Source organism: Chinchilla lanigera, unplaced genomic scaffold, assembly GCF_000276665.1.
Source record: "Chinchilla lanigera isolate Chin_1 unplaced genomic scaffold, ChiLan1.0 scaffold00020, whole genome shotgun sequence".
Taxonomy (NCBI): domain Eukaryota; kingdom Metazoa; phylum Chordata; class Mammalia; order Rodentia; family Chinchillidae; genus Chinchilla; species Chinchilla lanigera.
The window spans coordinates 15791459-15812069 of NW_004955421.1; the positions used below are offsets into that span (position 1 = coordinate 15791459).

Sequence of the window (20611 nt, forward strand, 5' to 3'; positions counted from 1 at the left end):
AGTTGTGCTGGTATTTAATAAGTTTAGAGTATTTTTCAAAATATTTTCTTAGCCTGCACTTGGAAGTTGTGCCTCTTTTCGTTTCTTTCTTGAAATTTTGCTGAAAAAGTTGTCTCACAAGTTGCCTTCTCAAGAAAGTCTCTTCTCCTTGCCTATTGCGCAGCCCTCTTGAGTTCTGATCAGAGCATCCCTTAACCACTTTAAAATTAGGAACCCTGAGGAGCTTCTGTTCTTCTTGTTTATATGTACAGAAACTTTCCCTATCAGAAATGAAGACTGAGACACATTTACAACATGGCACTATGCAAGCTTTTGGCACTAATGTTTTTACATGTCGTGCAGTCTTTGGAAAGCTCTTTTGTAAACTTGTGAGAATATGAAAGTGAAAAGACAAATAATTGTAGAATTATTGTGGAGATAATTTTGTAGTTTCATGAAAAGGTCTTGGAAATCCCAGGAGTCTCTGAACCAGTACCTTGAGAACCAACGGGCTGTTTTCCATGGCTGTTAGACAGGTTCATAAAATGGCTGCTTTGTTTCCAAGAGTGTTAAGCCATTTGTAGCTCTTTTATTTATTGGCTATGTGTTGCTGAGTTGCAGAAAAACTATACTGCTTTCACTTACTGGTGCTCACATATTAAATGTATTTTCAGGGTATAGAAGACCTTGGAATATTCGTGGTGACAATTTGCAGTTAGTTAATCTGCTGTTTATTTAGTTGAAGATCTTTGTCCTGCTGGTATCTGTTGTTCCTGACTAACCTGTATCTGATGAGTATGTAATTGTGTATATTGTACAGTTGAAGTCTGGTGGCCTCCCTTGAAAGCATCTTCTTTTAAAAGGGACCAGCAAAACCAGAATTCTCTATGAAATATGCAGGAACACTGACAGCTATATCTAGAAGGCTTCTTAGTTGCTGTTAGCATAGTTAACTTCAGGGTGCTAACATAGGTAAAGGATTTATGTCTACATTTCCCCAGGCGGGTTTACCAGGCTTTTTCACAAGCAACCATTTCCGTTTGCCTTCTACTTTCTGAGCGAGAATAGTAGATACATCTGTAGCTGGAAAAGCAGGACTTTGGAATTTGTATATTTTGTTGAATATCTACATGTGCTGTGGCAGGAGCTAAGTAAACTTTACCTCATTACATCTTGACTTCAGCCCAGTTAAATTAGGTGTCATTCCCATTTCAAGTAATTTCCATAAGCTCAGTAGCAGGTCCTGTATAGTCAGTCAGTCCAAAGGCTGTTTTCACTCCAAAAGGTCCATATTTTGTCCTTTTCACTATACTGTCCTTCCATTTCCTGTGATGGTGATGCAAGGGGAGGGTATATGAGAGAAAGGGGATGGCCTGGGTTTGTTTAATTTTGATAATCGAAGTCCGATTTGGTAGAAAATTTCTGGTTTCTAACATAGAGCACAGTGGTTCTCTTGTGTCAAGGGATGTATACAAATGGGAAAGAGTGACCCGTAACAATTGGCAGCAAGACTCCTGAGGTTCACCCACTGGCTCCTTCTAAAAGATGAGCCAGAGGATGAGAGAGACTGAAGACACCTGCTTCTGTGAAAGGAAAGTAATAATTAGGAAAGAAAGAACTGTAAAAAGACACTGGTTGGGAAGCAGGGACATGAATATCCTGAAACGTACTATTTCAGTCAAGTTGAGTGACAACTGAGTTTTCAACTTAGCTATTTTATAACGGCAACTGGTTTAAATGAAATCACAAAGAGGTACAGGTAGATCCCTTGACATTTAAGAAAGACAGTGGGTTAGGAGCCAGGGTGGGTTAACAGGAAACAAATTGTACTAATCGTGAGAGCCACGGGCTGTTAGTATTTTGTGGATGATGCTGCTGGCATGGACAACTTTGTGCTTAACATTTGCATTGCCTGAGGGGTGAGTATGGGAATTACCCAAAATGGATTATTATCCACAGCTGCATTTATAATTTGATTCTTTACAATTTAGGATACATTTTCTTACATGATCAGATTTTAAAACATTTTAGTGTGTATGTGTTACTGAACAGAGTACTTTGGAGTCCTCCTAGCTAGGACATACATGTTTTGGGGCATTGGCAATAGAAAAATTCTCTTACTTTGGATAGCCAACCCAGTGTTCTATGTAAGATGACCTTTTTGTTCAGAGAAAACAGGTGATGTGTTTTTTAATTACAGCACCACAGTGTGATCTGTAACGAACAATCTTGATAGAGTAGTCTCCGTGGAAAGGCCAGCTTGGAGCTGCTAAATTCTTCAACTAACAGATTGCCAAGGGAGGGAAAGTTTGGGGATGTGGGAACATGTAAAAGCCGTGTATGAGCTCGGGCACAATATAAGCTGATTTGATGAGCACATCTTTTAAGCTGTGAGGAACGATGTTACCTCTTTATGATGAATGAGTCAGTTGTCTGATTCTAGAACTTTTGGAGCAATTTAACAGAATAAAAGGTGAGACATTCTGTGGGTACTATAAGTGGACAAAGTGCTTGAGAGATAGTTTATGAAAAGCTGGATGTAATCGAGGAAAAGATGTAATTCATTTAAGATTCTTCTTGGTCTGGTCTTTGTTACACAAACTACAAAGATAGGGCTTTGTTCTTTTTGCTTCTTGTAGCGGAGTTATAGAGAAGTATTTGAGAAATGAGCAGTAAGAGCACAGGTTCCCCTCAGATAAAGATACTACTTTTTAAAAAACAGAATGGACTCTTCTAAAATAAAATATGATGGTTTAATTGCAAATAGACATGTCCTTATGATGTGTATTATTGATATTTCATAGTATTTTAATGTGCAAACTGTTGAAATAGCAACAAGAAACCTATAAAATAGTATATCCCCAAAAGACAAGATCTTTTTCATAAATTCTAGTCTTCAAGTTACGGGAAAACTTGTTCAGTGCCGTACCTAGGGAAAAAACTAGAAACTGTTTACTATACTGTACCTTTGGTCAAGTTTGGTGAGAGTGATGGTAGTTGTGGTTGCTGTGATGATTGGTTGGTTGGTTTCATTTTGAGACTTAAGATACTAAAAGCTGTAAGCCATATGTTTGGACTTAATACTTTGAAATGTATTGGGAAGGCTGTTAAGATTTATGAGATGGAAATCATAGATAATATTGAAGATACAGACTTGACTTCATTAAGCAATGTGAATTTGTGGGAAGTCACTATTTCTCATTGATCAGAAGTATTAGCTGGGGCTGGAGATGTAGCTCAGCAGCACAGGCACCTGCCTCGCAAGGGCAAGGTCCTGAGTTTGATTTCCAGTACCAGAAACAAAAAAAGTTAACTACTGTGATAAGGATTCATTCATTGTAGAGAATGTTCAGAGGGCAGTGGAAAGCAAGGAAAACATTCTTGCCAGCTTCCCCATCCTCTTTTTCTGCCCCGAAGGACAACCAGACAACCCGTCTTGCCAAAGGGCAGTGTGATGCAGTTAAAGAAGGCCCAGTTAAACTGACCTCAGTTGGTCTGAATTTTTCATAAAATACTGTACTGACATTTACAGCACAGTGGTACTTTTAAAACGGCACAGGTGTTGTGCTTTTTTTGGGGGTTGTTCGTTTTTGAGGGGAGTGAATTGAGAGACAAGATCTTGCTCTGAATTCCCAGCTGGCCTTGAACTCACTACGTAGCACAGACTGGCCCCATACTTGCAGTGATGCTTCTGCCTCAGTGACTGAATGCTGGGATTACAGGTGTGCACCACCACATCTGGCAACACATGTAGTTTTAGCAGAGGTCCATTTCTCTTGGTAATAATCAGATCCCATGTAACCTTAGGTCCTTCCCACTTGTGAAGGTTTGGCTTTGTTGTATAACAGGGCAAAATTCTACCTCAGTATTCTGACCAAACACTGTGTTAGGAGCAAATGTGAAATTCACATAGTTGTTTAAGTTTGTAAATGTAAGAATTTGTCCTATAGTTAAGGGATGGTAAAGAATCCTGAGAGTGTATTTTCTGACTGAACAGCCACCAGTGGCAGAAATTGGGCGGGCACCTTGGTTGTTGACGGCAGCGTGCTGATAACTTCTCAAGCAGCCCTTCTCAGGAGTAGTCCATTCTGTGTAAGCAGGAGTTTTAGAGAGCTGAGAACTGTTTCTTTTAGGCCCACTTTGCGGTCTGTCAAGGTCACAGCTTCCCTGGGCAGGGAGTAGCCACCTGAAAGAATTATCTCCTGAATAAAAATGTCAGTTTACCTGTCCCTACCATCCTTCTCTTGGCTCAGCAGGAAGTAGCCCCATTGCATTGCCCTGTGAGTTAATGTTTGTCATGATTCAAGCCATCCTGTCTTATAGGACTCCTCCTCAAAGCCTGTTGACCTCTTGTGTTGGCCAGAGCTCTCCCTTAATCCTCAGCACCACAATTCTAAAAACAATTCTTGCCGATTGCTCTGTGCTAGCCTGACAGCATTCAGTCTCTTCATCTTTGCAGCCCTAATTCTGTGAACCCTCTTCTCAGGACAGATCTCATTTTTGTTCGTTTCTGCAGTGTTCATTTATTCTCAAACTCCTTGCCATTGAGGAGTACATGGCAGATTGGCAGTCATGATGCAGTGTGGAAAGTGACATCATAAAATTTTTAGGGTGCCTTGGAGTGAGGCAAGCTTCTCAGATTCAGATTGATAGGTCTCACCAGGCTGGGAATTCCTGGGGCCAGGCCCTTGTTGTATCTCAAATTCTTTTTGCTCAAGGGATTCTTATATCCAGGTCCAGCTAGCCTCTGTTGTCTGTGGGTCAGATTTCTGTAAAAGAAAAGTTCCCGTATTGGCTTAAATGAAAGTGTACTTTGTCATAAAATTTGAGTGCCTTATTCACATTATTTACTCTACTATTTTAACACCTGAGTATTGGTTACTGAGTGGCAGTTTAACACTGATTCTGACTGCTTGGTAATTTCTGTAGACAGCTGATCTGTTAGTGTCCCAAGTGAATGTTTATGAAATGTTTCACAATTGTCATTGTTGTCTTCATGTAAGCATTAGCACAGTCTTCCAATGTGAAGGGACAGAATGGGTTACAATAGCTGTTGTTTGTGTTAGAAACTGTAGGAGACAGTTGCCTTTCACTAGGGGCAAGGCTCTGTATGTATGGGGCAGGACCTGAGACTCAGACATTCACCCTGGTCTGTGAGTTCTTTCATATGTGTGCCTGTATCCTGTGTACAGTGACAAGGGACTGAGGCCACGTGTGGGAAAGGCTGAGTTATCTTTCAACTGACTGGTTCCATGGTGTGCCATCCCGTGATCAAAGCTCACATTGCTAGAGGCTGATAGGAAGCTTGCTTTGAGATTGCACCTTCAGTGCACACCACACTGTCACTGAGCCAGTACTGAAATACTCTGGTTAATGTGGGTGCTGTCATGCAGTAATAAGCATCTGTCCCCCCTTGTTCCATATCCCGTCAGGCATATCACAGCCCCTACCAAGAGGTACTCCAGAACCCATGCTTAATTTAGGAGTTCTCATGTCATACACCTAGCAATCCTGTGTCTTTCTTGTAAAGGAGGTCTGGATTACCGATAGTTAGCTTTTTTTTTTTCCTTAAATGTTTTTGTGTCATCTCTTCTCCACCCCCCCACCACACACACCAGCACTCTCTCAAGAAGCAGGTCTGTATACAGTTCTGTCTGATTCATGTGGTTATCTTGCCTAACCTGGGGAATGGAGAAAGAACTGTAGGATCTGAAGGTGGCCATTACATCAGGGCAGCCAGTGTTTCATCTTGTTAGGACCCATTTGGATATTCCCTTTTTGTACCTGGAGAATTTATTCTATTGTACATGTCTCTAGATGGGAGTAGCAGTAATCCTTTTAATGCCGGGCTTCACTTTTTATTGTCCAGTTACCCATGATTACCATGGTCAAAAAATATTACATAGAAAATTCTTAGAAATAACCAATACACGTTTTGAATTGTGTACTTTGTAACTGTGATAAAATTTTGTTCTGTCCCACTCTGTCCTTACCTGGACATGAGTCATCCCTGGATGTAGCATTGCTACACTATGTGAGGTGCCTAATCACTTAGTAATTGCCTCTTTTCAGATCTGTGGTGATAAAGTACTACTTACAAGGTTCCCTACTGTACTTGCTTTCAAGCATCTGCTGAGGGTCTTAGAACATATCCCCTACTGATAAGGAAGAGCTACTGTATATAGAAGTAGTGCATAAATGTTCCTTTTGAAAAATGTTCCTTTCTCTTTGGGGTCTTTGAATGGTCGTGTATTGTGAAAGTGTTTGGCACCACTGAGAATCTGTAAACAATAGAGCTGAGAGCCAGTGTCAGTTGGAGATTGGTGCAAACTTAATGGTTGATGGCACAATGAATGTATCACTTGTCTAAGATTTTTCATACTGACTTTCAGTCTTTACCCCCTTGGGAGCTAGTATGAACCACAGTTGGGTTTTATGCTCTGTGTGTGTTGCCCATGCCAATCATAGCGCTGCAGGGGAGCAGAACCAGTTAGAATAATTAGATTGAGGAGTGAATGTCACACTTCTAATTTCATTCTCTTTCAGGGGATTACCAGTGTCCATTTAATAAAATGAGATTAACCCTCTGCAGCAGGAGTATTTGAAAGATGTCAGTCAGTATAATCTTGACAGCCTGAAAGAAGCAGTATTCTCAGCACTCTCAGAAACACTGTCTTGTGCTATTGGCCACATGAACATGAGGCTTTGTAAGTTAGGGTTACCACATGCAAATGTATCATCTCCTTGGACAAAGGACAAGTTCTGTGAGTGACTCATACAACATCAAAATAATAATGTAGAAGTAATACTGTATAATTGTTTTGAATTATACAGATAAAATACCTAAGAAATCAGGAGTTTAAATACAAGTTTCAAAAAATATTTGTAAAACAACTAATTGTATCTTTCCTTGACTGTTTCAGAAAACCTCGGATCAATTCTCAGCTGGTGGCTCAACAAGTGGCACAGCAGTATGCCACTCCACCACCCCCAAAAAAGGAGAAGAAGGAGAAGGTTGAAAAGCAAGACAAAGAGAAACCTGAAAAAGATAAGGAAATTAGTCCTAGTGTTACCAAGAAAAATACCAACAAGAAAACAAAGTAAGTTTCTGAGAAAACAAGTATCTTATTTTGCAATAAACCAAAGCTACCTTTTAAGTCCCTCTTTTTCTGTCCTCTCTCCTCCAGACCAAAGTCAGATATTCTGAAAGATCCTCCTAGTGAAGCTAATAGTATACAGTCTGCAAACGCTACAACAAAGACCAGTGAAACGAATCACACCTCAAGGTATTTTGAAACTAGAAAGAATACTGAGTTGGTGTCTGACTTACGTAATTATAATCAAGTCCAGGGGGAATAGCTGTGAGTTCAGGTTTAGGGAGGTATGGTGAAGACCTAGGTAGGAGTAGGATTGCTGACTTTTGGGGGGTTTTTTTTTTTTTTGTTTTTAGTTTTGTTTTGTTCTTACAGTCTACTTTTGTGTCACAGTGGCCAAAACAGGAGACAGGTAAATTAATAATTTTTGCATTGGTCCAAAGTTTGGCTAGCTAATGGTCATTGCTAAAGTCAGTCAGCACACTTTATAGACAACTAAGGTGTATGTGGTAGGCAGTTTGGATTTATGGTGACAGTGTCATGAAGTCTTGGTGTGTCTTGATAATGGTCTGCTAAAACCTGGTTTTAATCTATCATTTATTTAATTTGCCATTCTCCCTCCATGTGTTTTAGGCCCCGGCTGAAAAATGTGGACAGGAGCACTGCACAGCAGTTGGCAGTAACTGTGGGCAACGTCACCGTCATTATCACAGACTTTAAGGAAAAAACTCGCTCTTCCTCGACATCCTCATCCACAGTGACCTCTAGTGCAGGGTCAGAACAGCAGAACCAGAGCAGCTCGGGGTCAGAGAGCACAGACAAGGGCTCCTCCCGTTCCTCCACGCCGAAAGGCGACATGTCAGCAGTAAATGATGAATCTTTCTGAAATTGCACATGGAATTGTGAAAACTATGAATCAGGGTATGAAATTCAAATCCTCCACCTGCCCATGCTGCTTGCACCCCTGGAGAATCTTCTATGGACATCGACCTCTTAGCGATGCTGCCAGGATGATTTCTGCTTGCCATGGGCATCTGGCCACCAAGGAATTTCGCACCCTGACGATTACTCTTGACACTTTTATGTATTCCATTGTTTTATATGATTTTCCTAACAATCATTTATAATTGGATGTGCTCCTGAATCTACTTTTTATATATAAAAAAAAAAATCTGCTGTGCACAATTTTCCATGTACATTACAACTGGTTTTTTGTTTTGTTTTGTTGAGGGGGGTTGGGGGGAGGGAACTTTTATTTATTGTGTTCACAGACTCCATCCTTTCAGCATATCCTCTTAAGTTTAGTTCTTTCTTCCAGTTATACTATGTACTATCAGTTTTGATATAACTATATATATAAATATAAAATTATATATAAAGGGTTATTTGAAACCAATCCATGGCAACGCTGGTGCTTGATACACTGTGAAGTGAATACAACATCAAACAGTTACAGATCTGGGACAGTCCCTTCTATGAAAGTGCTGAAATCGAATTAAATCAGTCTTACATGAAGTATGTTCCAACCCACATGGGAACTTGACTCATCTGTCTATAAACAGTACTGGATGATATAAAAAAATATATATTTTTAAACTATGTGATCTCAAATTTAATGACTGCTCCAGGTAGCCTGCATTTTGCAATGGGATAACTGACAAATCACAAGTGGTTTAGTTGGGGGGAGGGCTTTGATCATCCAAAAGAAACTAAACTAGCTCCAGAATGCCAAGTATTCGTGTAAATTACGGTTACATGTTAACATTGCTGTTCTCACATAAGCACTCATGAAAATACAGTGTTCTGTACCTCGAATTCCATCCATTTTCCAGACCTCTACTCGTGTCTGAGGTAAATCTAGAAGTTGTCTCTTAGTTTTAGGATTAAAACTGTAATACCGTATTTTTGGCCTATACCATACTGGGAACCAATCCCTTGTTAACACTTTGCATGTGACTTTGCAGTGGTGGTTTTTGTTACTGGAATTTGTTTGCCTCATGTTCCCTTGTCCCTCTTACCAATGTTGTGAAAATTCTTTTTTTTTTTTTTTCTTTCTTACCACCTACTATGGTTCATTTTACTAAACAAAAGTTATCAACTACACGTCAGTCCCAACACGGAGCCCTTCAGTGTGTGGACATTTTCCAGTTCCCTGGGAAGGGACTCCAGTAGTGAATGACCAAGGTGCAGGGAAAGCTCGTACTCACGGTGAGAGCAAACATATGCGTGATCTTTGTCTTCCTTGACAGAGAGGCGGCTCAAGTGAACTAACTCTCTCCATTTTTTTTTCACTTTTTACTGCCTTGCAAAAAAAAAAAAATCGGAGACCACTAATACACTTCCACCTATAATAAAAATGTTTTGCTTTACTACTTTTTGGATTTGGGGATCTGCCTTCTGTTTGACTTCTATGTTTATATCCACTGAGTTTGTAGTACTTCAGAGTCATTTCAGACCTAAGAACTTGATGTTAACCTTCCTTTATTTGATCTTACTGTACGAACTCACGAGAGGGCATATAATGTAATGAAGCACCACATTTTGGTGTTAAGAAAGTGGTTTGCTTATTAATAGAACTAACTTCTGTCTGTGGAGGCAACAAGTAAAAAGAAATTAACAGCTTGAATTGAGTAGCCAACAGTAAAGGTTCCTTTCACATTTACATTAAAACTATTCTGTCGTCCACTAATTACCATAATAATTTAAATTGTTCTTAAAAGGTCTAGATTATAAAGCAGTGCCATTTGTTGCTGTGGTCCTATTCGCAAATGCATGGACAATGTTCCCCTCTTTTTAAAATAATGCTTGTATCTGGGATGCAAGCTGTGCTTATCTTTTTAAATACCTTTTTAAAGTATTTATTAATGAACCAAAGGAAATCAGGTGCTCTCTACAAGCATCAGACTATATAATACATAGTGATTTGACTATGACTTTTAAATCCACATTTTAATATTAGTGGGATATTGCAAAGACATTCCTTCTAAAGTTTTAATATTCCTTTTATTAAGGGTCTCAGGGAGGGTAAATCAGTCAGCCATATTTATTTTCCAGAGGTGTAAGGAATTGCTAAGTTTTTAATTAACTTTTTAAAAAAACTTAAATGCCACCAAACTCGTGGGTTGCACTGCTTTTTTGAACCAATAAGTGTTGGTATGCACTTTGTCCAAGAAACACTGTGTACTTTTCAAAATTAGTTTCATGTAAAGTGATTGGACCCCTAGATTAGTGGAATAGCTGACTAACCAGCTACTCATAGGCTGCTAATTAACTCATTGCCAATGTTTTGGTTTTTCGGTTTTGCCTCCGTGATAAATTAAAGAATGGGGAGAGGTGAAGGATGGGGAGGTGGATTGCTGTTGAACAGGTGGGATGAACTTGCTGTTTTGGTAAGAGCTGTAGCTAGCAGTGGGAGTTACCTAAGCAATCAGATGTTAGAAGACCGCCCTTTAGCTGCCGTTGTTCTGTTGGGGTAGTGAAGTGGTAGGTATTTTTAGACTTTTAATTTCTGAAATTGTTGACACCCCTCAGGCATGTATTCTGGAAATGGAATTCCTCTGACTTTCTGCCTTTGCAGTTTGCCCTACAATTAGTAGGCAGTGCATAAAAACACTAGTGTAGGTTACAAAGATATATATTAAAAGAGGACCAGAAATACTTGGTATTCAGTGGCACAGAAAGCAGGTTAAAAAAAAAAGCACAGTGTTATGCTTGCAAGTTTCCATTTGTTTTCATACAACACAGTCACACTTGTGTGTGCACAGGCACACACAAAAGCTTACCTGACTTGTTCTGCTTGAGTCATGCAGTTTTTTAAAAAGGTAAAAGCATCTTGACACCTAGAAAACGTTTTCATCAAAACCTTTTAGTTTCAATCTGAATATTTAAGAAATTGGCAAAAGCTTCTGTGAGTTTTATTCCACTAAGATGTTTTACCTGCCTTATCGAGACCATTCTCAGTCTACTTTTTTAAGCTACCGTATCTTAAATTATTGAAAATTTATTAATTGCTGAATATATAATAACCTTTGCTTGTATGTAACCGAAAATGGTTTAAGAGCCAACATTTAGAGTATGACAATGGAGCTGAACAGTTTTTAATGCGCAAGCAGTTCTGTTCTTGTGTATGACTTGTAACCTTAATTTACTGTGTAAAGATGGTTACATTATTTCCTTAGCTTTGTTTGTTGGAGACAAATAGAGAATGCTTGTTAAGTATGTCAAAACATAATCTTATCTTGTGAATTTTTGTTAATGTATTATACGAGCTATATTTTCCATTTGCCCAGAAAGACAGCTTGTATAACGCTTTTGGAAGTTTTCTGCTCTGTAACGTCTTTAGAGCTGAGAGTCTGTTAGGTTTGTTTTCTCTTCATGCTAAAGTGTCAGTTGGTGGTTTTGTGAACTGGTCAGAAATTCACAGGTCTTAAATGTTTTGGGGAAATTTATATTGGACACTGCTCTTTGTCTAGCAAATAAAAGATGTTAATATATTCCTGTTACTGGCATGTGCACGACTATGTTATTAGAAGCCACTTTATCATTTTCCTGCTTTAAATAGAAATGTCTATTTATGAATTCTGCTTGTAGTTTTTTCACAAATAAAATAGTAAAATTTACAATGGAAATCTTTATTTTTGTGTTGTGTAGATTTTAGCCCTTAGAAAGTTATTTTTTGCCTAGATTTTTAAGTAATAGAATATTTCAATATGAATAGGAAGCTCATTTGATTTTTTTGTTTTGGACTTTGAAATTGTCTTGAGTTTCTTACTATGTGCCTCAAAGATGCAGAAGATGCAGTAGAGCAAAAGAACCCCTGAAATTTGGGAAAATGAATTATCTTGGTGCATCCTTTGAGATAGGCCACAGTGATTTGAAGAAAGGAAGTAGAGATGGCTAAAAGTGGCTAATTCAGTGTTGGACAGAAAACCCTGTGGAGAGAACCCTCCAGTTCTGGCCGAGTGCAGTTAGGTCCTGTGTGACACAGGGATGTGTATGTGTATCATAAAGGCTACACTAAGCTGCTGGCTTATTGTCCCTTGCGAGGGACACTGACTTGCTCCTGGTGCCATATCAGTGACTATAGCCTTTCTAAGAATAATGAAACCACTTAAAATGACATTCATCCCCAGTGACTCTTTGTCCTGGGTCTGCGCTTGAGCTAGCACTAAAGGGAAGGGTGTGTAAACAACGCAGGATCTTGATTGGGAACTTCGTCCTGTTAAAGGGAAACTTTCTTCTTTGTCCACATTTTCAATATCATGTGACTCAGGTTTAGCTCCTCGCAAATGCCTGGAAGGGTTGAAGAGGGGGGATTACGTGGTGAACGGTGTTCCCCACAGGCCGTTTGATTTCTAGGACAAGTGGAAGATTCTTTCTAGCTCTAGAACAGGAAAGGAGGTGGAGGCTGCTTCTCTTTAGTCCTCAGTTAAATTCTAGCGTTGATAACTGTCTCATCCCTCTTGCTGAAGAATAACCATGACCAGGTGTGATGCCATTATGGGAAGAAGCTCTTGCTAAAGTCTTGATGAGAGTAGAATGATCTTAAGCTTGCGACCTGCCTTCTGTCACAGTGGCATGGGGATGGAGAACAACTAGCTGCTGCACAGGCCCGACCCAGAACAGAGGCCATTGCTTCTCTCTCCTCGACCTTGGCAGTTCAGAGAGCTGCTCTGAACTGTTCAGGTGAGCCAGGGCAGTCTTACAGCTGAACTGGTAGAATTAGAACTCTTGAGCAAGGTTCTGTTTGGTAATCAGTGAAACCTGAGTGTCCAATGGAAGTGGATGGTTGGGTACTTCAGGGAAGGCTTTGCTTTTTCTAGAGTGGGTCATAGGGCATGTCTCGATACAAGATAAGATGCTGGGGTCTGGACAGACCCTAGAGTGAACGTAGATAAGTGTGTTCTCCCTGGTAGTGCTTTGCTCCAGGAACTAACCATCAGGCTGGGGCGGGGACACACATAAGGCATCCAGTCCCTAAATGTTTCATTAGTCCCAATCATGCATCTAGTTCTGTGTGTGAAGTTTGTGGTAAGAATGAATACATGGAAAGGAGAAAATAGACTGAAATTGACCCATTCCTGCAGATGGTTTTGACCTAGGCCTGCAGGTCTAATAAGTGACATAACCCACTTGTTCTCCAGTCCTTAGACGGCCATGCATCACTGACCATCTGAGTATCCCTTTTCAGCCAAACCCAGACTGCATCATTAGCCCTACCCTTGACCCACGTCCCCTCAAGAAAAAGCCCCTTTGTCATTCGTGCCCTAAACAAAACCCATCCAAATAGTTGGGCAATCCTACAAGGCAGTTTAACTTCATTCATAGACCCTAGAAAGTCAAGAAAACAGTTGAGAGTCCTGGAAGAGCTAAGAAGAACGAACTTTAGTACCTTTCTGTTCAGAGAGCTCAGCTTCCTTTTCACAGTGGCCAGCGGGCAGGACATGTAGTGAGGCCATTGTTGAGCTCTCTAGCTTTCAAGGGAATCCGAAAGCCCAGGTCCAAAAGCCTGCTGGCCAGGAGGGATGCTGGGCCATGTGAACCAGATGAGGACCTGCCCAGGCTGTGCTGCCTTTGTCACCCTTAGACTCTAGATTCCTGGAATCTACATGGTATACCTTGGAAGTCAGAGCCCAGTGAGAATCCCTCCAAGGACAGGGTTACCTTGGGTAAGTCTGTGGCCTCAAACTCTTACCCTCATTTCTAAAGCAGGATCAAGGAATACCCCAGAGGCTAGTTGAGTTTGACTATTTTTAATGAGAGCAGAATTATTTTTCTGCGCTTTCATTCTGATGCCTTGCTGATAACACCGGGAATGAAAAGAAGCTTCTTTGGGGATTATTTTATCGTGTTTTTGAAACTTTGTTGTTTTTCCTGGCCCAGAGGAAGAAACAGTTGGCTAAAGGACACTTGTAAATAAAGTCCAGTGGTATTTCTGACAGCTATTTGATCTTGTGTGTACAAATATTACAGTGAATATGGCTTTTAATTTTCATAATTAAAAGTTCGATTTTAAAACGGCATTCACCGTCCTGTTATTACTTCTGTTTGTAAGTTGTATCTGTGTTGCTATTTTTAAAAAGCTGAGAGTTGGCAGAAGGATTAGCAGTCTACAGAGTACCTGCCACCACCATGGAGTGGAGGCCTCACAGACACATACATACACATACAAATTACCTGAAACTGGGCTTTTTGTTTGCATTCATGCCCAAATCCACAAGCCCATCGGACAGAGAAGTTTGAGCTACAAACCACGTAGATCAGCCACCAACACACTCATGGAGAGTAGGTTTTGGATGAGCATCATTTTTTCAGCTGGAGTCACTGAGTTGTCACGGAAGCCCCAGAACGAGCAGCACTTTGGGTCTGGAAGCCGGGAAGATTTATAAACTATTCATCACCCCTTCGCATTGAAAGGAGTTTGTACCCATTTGGAGAAGTCTACAGGAGAATTATCTCATTGCCTGGAATTATAGCAGTCTGCAAAACGTGTGAATTTGAGACTTCCCCAAGAGGCACGATCCTCTAATGAATTATGCTGTGAAGCTCCAAGCGACTCCTGCTTGCAGAGATCATGGTGACAACACAGACGAAGGCGGCAAACAAATGGAGTAATAAGAGAGATTGCGAACAGCTCCCATTCATCCTGGAACAACCAGCAGCCGCCTGGTGCCGTCAATCACGTCCCTGTGTGGCCTGCAAGCAGGGCCCACTTTAGCGGGATGCTGAGCGCAGAAGGGACTGCGCGCAACCCACTAGCCACGCTGAGGAGGCCACTACGTCCTGTGCGGGAATATAGGCCACAGAGAGGCTGCAGCGCACTGGCGATAAGACGTAACCAGGGGTGGAAGGAACCGTAGTTCCCTAGGCGACCTGTGACCCTCCCTGTCTTGTTTTGGTCTGGCTCTATAAACCAGTTGCACAAAACAGCTGGGCGTCGTCATAGCCACATTTGAGTGGTAAGAACAGCACATCTTATTGCTTCTGAATTAATGCCTTACATATATTCACTCATTTAAATCCTCAGCATGACTGCTGACTACAGCCAGGGTGGGCACACGATAGCCTATGGGCTAAGTCCATCCTTGTGCTCATTTTTGTACAGCCTGCGAGCAAAAAATCGTTTTCACATGGTTGGAAAAAAACGTTTATAAAGGATAATAACTGTGTTAGGTGAAAATTATAAGAAATTTCAAGTTCCTGTCTACAAGTAAAGTTTTATTGGAACATAGCATAGCCAAAGCTCTGACACAGCCTGTAGGAAAGAGACCTATTTAAATTGTATCACTCTGGCGTATTTTTTTGAGCTACATCTCTAGCTCTCTTTTTTTCCTTTTTTCTGTTTTAAGACAGAGTCTTACTAAGTCAATGAATTGCCCAGGTTGAGCTGCAACAGCAATCTTCCTGCCTCAGATTCCTGGAGTGTGGGAATCATAAGCATGTACCACCATACCCAGCTCGCTGGTGACTGTGACTTTGGCTTCAGTGAACACAGCAAGGGACTTGTAGCTGAGACATTTTAGGTACAAGTTGCTTCTTTTGTGTCTGGAGCAAATCCCTGGACTTCTGAACATCCGTTTCTTTCTCTGTAGAATGAAAGGGTACCTGTAAGGCTTTATGAGCAGACAGATTCCTGGTCCTGGTAGATGCTGAGAAATTGTTAGCTTCCTGCCTTGCCCTGCCTGGGTAACTCTGGTGTCCTGTGACCTGCCTCACTGGGAACCACAAGTCGTTTCAGGTGCCTCGCGGTTACTGACGGGGCCATCCTGAGCTGTCCAACACCGGCCTGACTGCAGAAGTGGAAAGGCCTGGCGTCCTAACTGCAGGCAGGGCAGTGCTCCCGGGTGCTCACGTGCCAGCAGTGTGGCTGTGGTCTTGGGGAGTGGGGAGCCACACTCTCCCTGTCACGTTTTGGGGGAAATCTAGTGCTGTGCTCTGCCTGTCAGCGATGCTCTCAAATGCACTCCCATCTTAGTCACACTCTTGCTGAAATGAGCTGTCCTCGACTCCCCGGATGCTAGAAGCCTTTCTTCCTGACAGCAGGTGAGATGCTGGCAGCCTCTTGCTGTGAGCATCCACTTCAGCGCCTGTGGAAACTGCCGACCACCCTATGACCTGCACATCTGAAGTTGGTGCTTTATAGACTCTGCTGCTAGAGGGAGGTGTGTGGGGCTGAGTATGCCCCTCCGCACGCTGCCTGACCCAAGAATTTCCTCCAGGGCCTTTCCTGCCTCCCTGGGCAGGTGACATGCAGCTGTTACACAGCAGGCGCCCAGCCAGCCATGGCGGTGCATGCCTGTAACCCCGTACTAACTCCGGGGGCTCAGAGAGGAGGACTGACAATTCAAGTCCAGCCTATGACTTAGCAAGACTCTGTCTCAAAAATTTAAAAAGGGCTGGGGATGCAGCTCAGTGCAAAGGCCCTGAGTTCAATCCCTAGTAAAACACACACACACACACACACACACACACACACACACACCCTCAGAATACAGAGTGCAGTGCAATGCAAATTCAACATATATTCCAGGAACAAAACACAGGCCATAGACAGTTCCCATTCTGGGTATACGCTTCCATCTCCATGGCTGCCTTGGTCAGAAAGTCTGAGAAAGCTGCTGCTTTCCTACCAGCCCCTGCATGATGCCTAGTTTGGGGAGGACAGGGGGACAGGCGAATCTCTAGTTGCCAAAGCAGGCTGTGAGGGAGACAACAGCTTCCTCTCTACCCTTGATAATTGAGTTCATGAAATAAGTGGACAGTGGACAGATTAAAAGGAGAAAAAAACCACTTGAATTCATGCATATGCGTGGGAGTATCACAAAATCTGAGAATCAAGGATGAGTCAAATGATTGAAATTCGTAGTGTCCTGAGCTACATAAGGAGGAGGGGCTTGGGGCTTCTAGGGTGCTGTAGACAAGTTAAGGAAGTGAACGAATAAGAACGGAGAGTAAAATTGCCCCACTAGGCACATTCCCTCTCTCAGATAAGAGAAGTGGTCTAGAGCAGCCTCCAGGATACATGTAGCCAGTGAGCAAGCCTGGGTGTGGGCCTCAGCTCTCTTCCCTAAGACGTAGTTCTTTTTCCCTGGTTGGTGAGATTGTCAGGTGACTGGACCACTGAATTCTGTCCTGGGCTCTGTCTTCAGGCAGGTAGAGGAGCTCCAGGGAAAGCTCTCCCTGAGCTTTGGGAGAGACAGACAACATTCTAGACCAGTAGGTAGAACCAGTTGCCCTCAGCCTCACATGGAACACTGAGGCCTTTAAAGGTGGGGGAAGCAACCATAGGAAAGTGAGGTGATAAGCTCCTAGCTTGTCCCCCTCCTAAACGCCCCTGCAACCAGGAGACCAGCACTGGCTGTTGCTGAGTGGTGTTCAAAGGACATAGTTCCAAGAAGGCTCCCTGACCCTGTACCTTCACTCCCTTCCTGGTGCTTCCCCACACTGAGGGTTGCTGGAGAAATTCCCCCGGGAGTCTACATCCCAAGAGGCTGCAGTCCTAGGGAGGAGCCAAGCTGGTGTCAGCCTTGAAAGGCTCACAGCCTTCTTCTCTGAGGTCAAGCGCTTCAGTGTGCCCGCTTTCCTCGTCGTGATCACAGGTCCGAAGAGCGACCTCTACTTCTGCTCACCCCTTAGTCTCTACTAAGGGAGCAGCTCTCACTTGACTTCCCTCTGCACTCTCCAGATCATGCATGACATGCCAGGCATCTGCAGGAACCAAGGAGGAGGGGCAAGTTCAAGACAGAGTCATCTGAAGACCAAGGCTCTGTAGCCTGGCTGAGGGGATGTGTCAGGTGCACATTTCATTTTTCTGCTCCGGAAGACCTTGCTTTGACTCTAGTCCACCTCCATAGTCCTTGACAGTAAGTCTCCTGGCTGGTCAAAAGCAGGGCATGTTTAATGAATCTGCTATCAGCCAGAGGTGACGCCTGACCCTGGTGGCCCACAGGGTGGGCCTTTGTGGTAGCTGACTCCCTGGAGCCACTGTGCTCAACATGCTCATAGTAAAAAGAATCTTCTGGATCGATCAGGTAAGCTAAGAGATATGCACTGAACTGTGCCCTGCCGTAGTTCACCTCCTGCCACCAAATGACTATGTCCATCCCTAACTGCCATTGTGAGTGTACCTGGAGATGGAGTCTTGCAAGGAGCAGTTAAGGTTAAGTAAGGTCACAAGAGTGGGGCCCTACCCCAATGACATGGGTGCCCTTAGACGATGAGAGAGAAACAGCCACATGAGGACACAGCAAGGAGCAGACATGTTCCAGCTAAGGAGGAGCCTGGGAGGAGCCAGCCCTGTCGTCTTGAGCGCTGCCAGCCTCCTGAGCTGCGGCACGATGAACACGTGCTGGGTAAGCCATCCATTCCATGGAGTCTGTTGCCCCAGCCCTAGACCATCAGTACAATACGATAACAAGAAATAGCAGCTCCAACTCCCCACCTCACTTCCTTCTCCCTTTTTCAGAGGAAATCTTTGATACTCTGTACCCCTGTTTCTTTAGTACTTTTCTTTTTCTTTCTTATGGTACTAGGGATTGAACCCACGGCCTTTGCACTGAGCTACAACCCCAGCACCCCACTCCCACTCCTTTTTTAGACAGGATCTCTCCAAGTTGCTAAGTTGCCCAGGCTGAGCTCAAACTTGTGATCCTCCTGTCTCAGCCTCCCAGGGTGCTCCCACACTCAGTCTCCCATGCCCACCCTTCTTGGTCCTACTTTCCACATCTCCTAAGAGTCCTGTGCAGTCTTTGCTCCACCCTGTGTGTTCCATTGTCAGTGTTTTCTCTCATCTTCTGCTGTGCAAGTGGATATTTAGCTTTCTTTCCTCATCCTGCACAAGAAGGCTTTTCCCTCTTTGCCTGCCCAGCTCTCTATATTGAATACCATATTAGGTTAGATAGATAGTCAGTATTTATGTGAGTTACACTACACGTGCTCATCACAGTGGAGTTTTATGGTAAAACTATGATTACTTTTCTTCTCCTGCACAACTTTTCATTTGCCTGGAGTTCATAATGATTCCCATTTGCTTACTTATCCCCCGTTTACCCTCAACCACACCTAGCCATGGGCAGGGCTTTGATGGGATGTGGCAGTTCACGCAGAAATTTAACCCAGGGGACTGGAAGGAAATAGGGGGTGGTTGGGAGAGATATGGACCCGGACAGAGAGGCACCCTGGCCTAGCAGCAGTAGAAGCTGTGGCCAGGCCTGGCCTGCAGGGCAGCGGGAGGAAGTGACTTTACTGGGCTGCAGGAGATTTGGAGCCTCAGACGGGCTGCCCTGCAGAATCCATGGTCGGGAGGCCAACTACAACTGTTGTTAAAACAATGGCCTCAAAGCAAGCAGGGGTAGCATGAGCTGTGCTTGACCTCTGTTCCTCCTGGCTCCTGCAGCCAGTGCTGCCCACTAGCTACACCCCAGCAGGAGCCCCAGAGCAGAGGCCGGGTTCAGCCCGCAGGGACATCCTCCTGGAGGCTGCAGGTCAGAGGCGAGCGGACCTGCACCAAAGACCAAAGGAAAGGCCCAAATATAGAACTCTTAGAAGGAACCATAGGGAGGTATCTGATCTGTGACTGGTCATGGCTTCTTAAACGACTCCAAGAACAAAAGTGCCTCGGATCTCAAAAGTCGCCCCCAAAGCTCATGTGTTCAGAGATGGGGTTTGGAAAGCTGCTAACACCATCTGTGCATTCACTCGTTCACTCATGAGCTCACAGCAGACTAGGCTGCTGGGAGGTGTGGCCTGAAGGTTGGAGGAAGTAGGGGGAGGAAAGGGTCCCCCTCCCCCTTCCTTTGCTCTCGTTCTGCTTCTGTCACGAGGTGAGCAGCTTCCTCTGTCACACACTTCCGCCATGTTTTTGCTTTGGACCATGGACTAAAATCTTCAAAACCATGATCCAAAACAGACCTTTCTTCCTTGAAGTTGTTTAAGATATTCAGTCCTAGCAATGGAAAGTTAAGTAGTACAGCAACCAAAGAAATATCAATAAATTAGACTTCATACAAACACTTTTGGGTTTTAAGGAACACCGTCAGCAAAGTGAAAGGATGACACACAGGATGGAAAAAAATATTTGCAAATCTAATAATGGACATCTGTACAGGGTACATATAGAACTTCTACAATTTAACAATAAGAAGGCAGTTCAGTTAAAAATTGGGCAAAGGGGCTGCGGGTTTAGCTCAGCAGCATGGCGCCTACCTGGCAAGCGCAAGGTCGTGAGTTCGATTCCCAGTACCAGAAAAAAAAAAAAAATTGGGCAAAAAATCTGAATAAATATTTCTTCAAAAACATATGCAAAAACCACTATGTCCGAGAAGAGATAGTCAACATCATCAGCCCTCTAGGGAATGCAAATCCAAACCATAATGAGACATACCTCACACCCAGTAGGAAGGCATAATAAAAAGATAAATAATAACAAGTGTTGGCAAAGAGAAATTGGAGCTAACATACATTTCTAGTGGGACTGGCATAGGAGTGACTGAAAGTTCTGTGAATGCTTAAATCTTAAATACTGATTACAGTAAAAAAAC

General features: G+C 42.9%; 1 protein-coding gene across 1 annotated transcript in view; it reads left to right on the forward strand.

Annotated features, from left to right (window-relative positions):
• Rybp (RING1 and YY1 binding protein) overlaps positions 1-11692 on the forward strand; it is a gene marked incomplete at its 5' end in the record, with an annotated part of 74373 nt that extends 62681 nt beyond the window's left edge. The window contains 3 exon segments of the mRNA XM_013513794.1: positions 6903-7079; positions 7167-7265; positions 7707-11692. Coding sequence (XP_013369248.1) covers positions 6903-7079; positions 7167-7265; positions 7707-7959 — 529 coding nt within the window.
• Positions 11693-20611: the final 8919 nt, after the last annotated feature.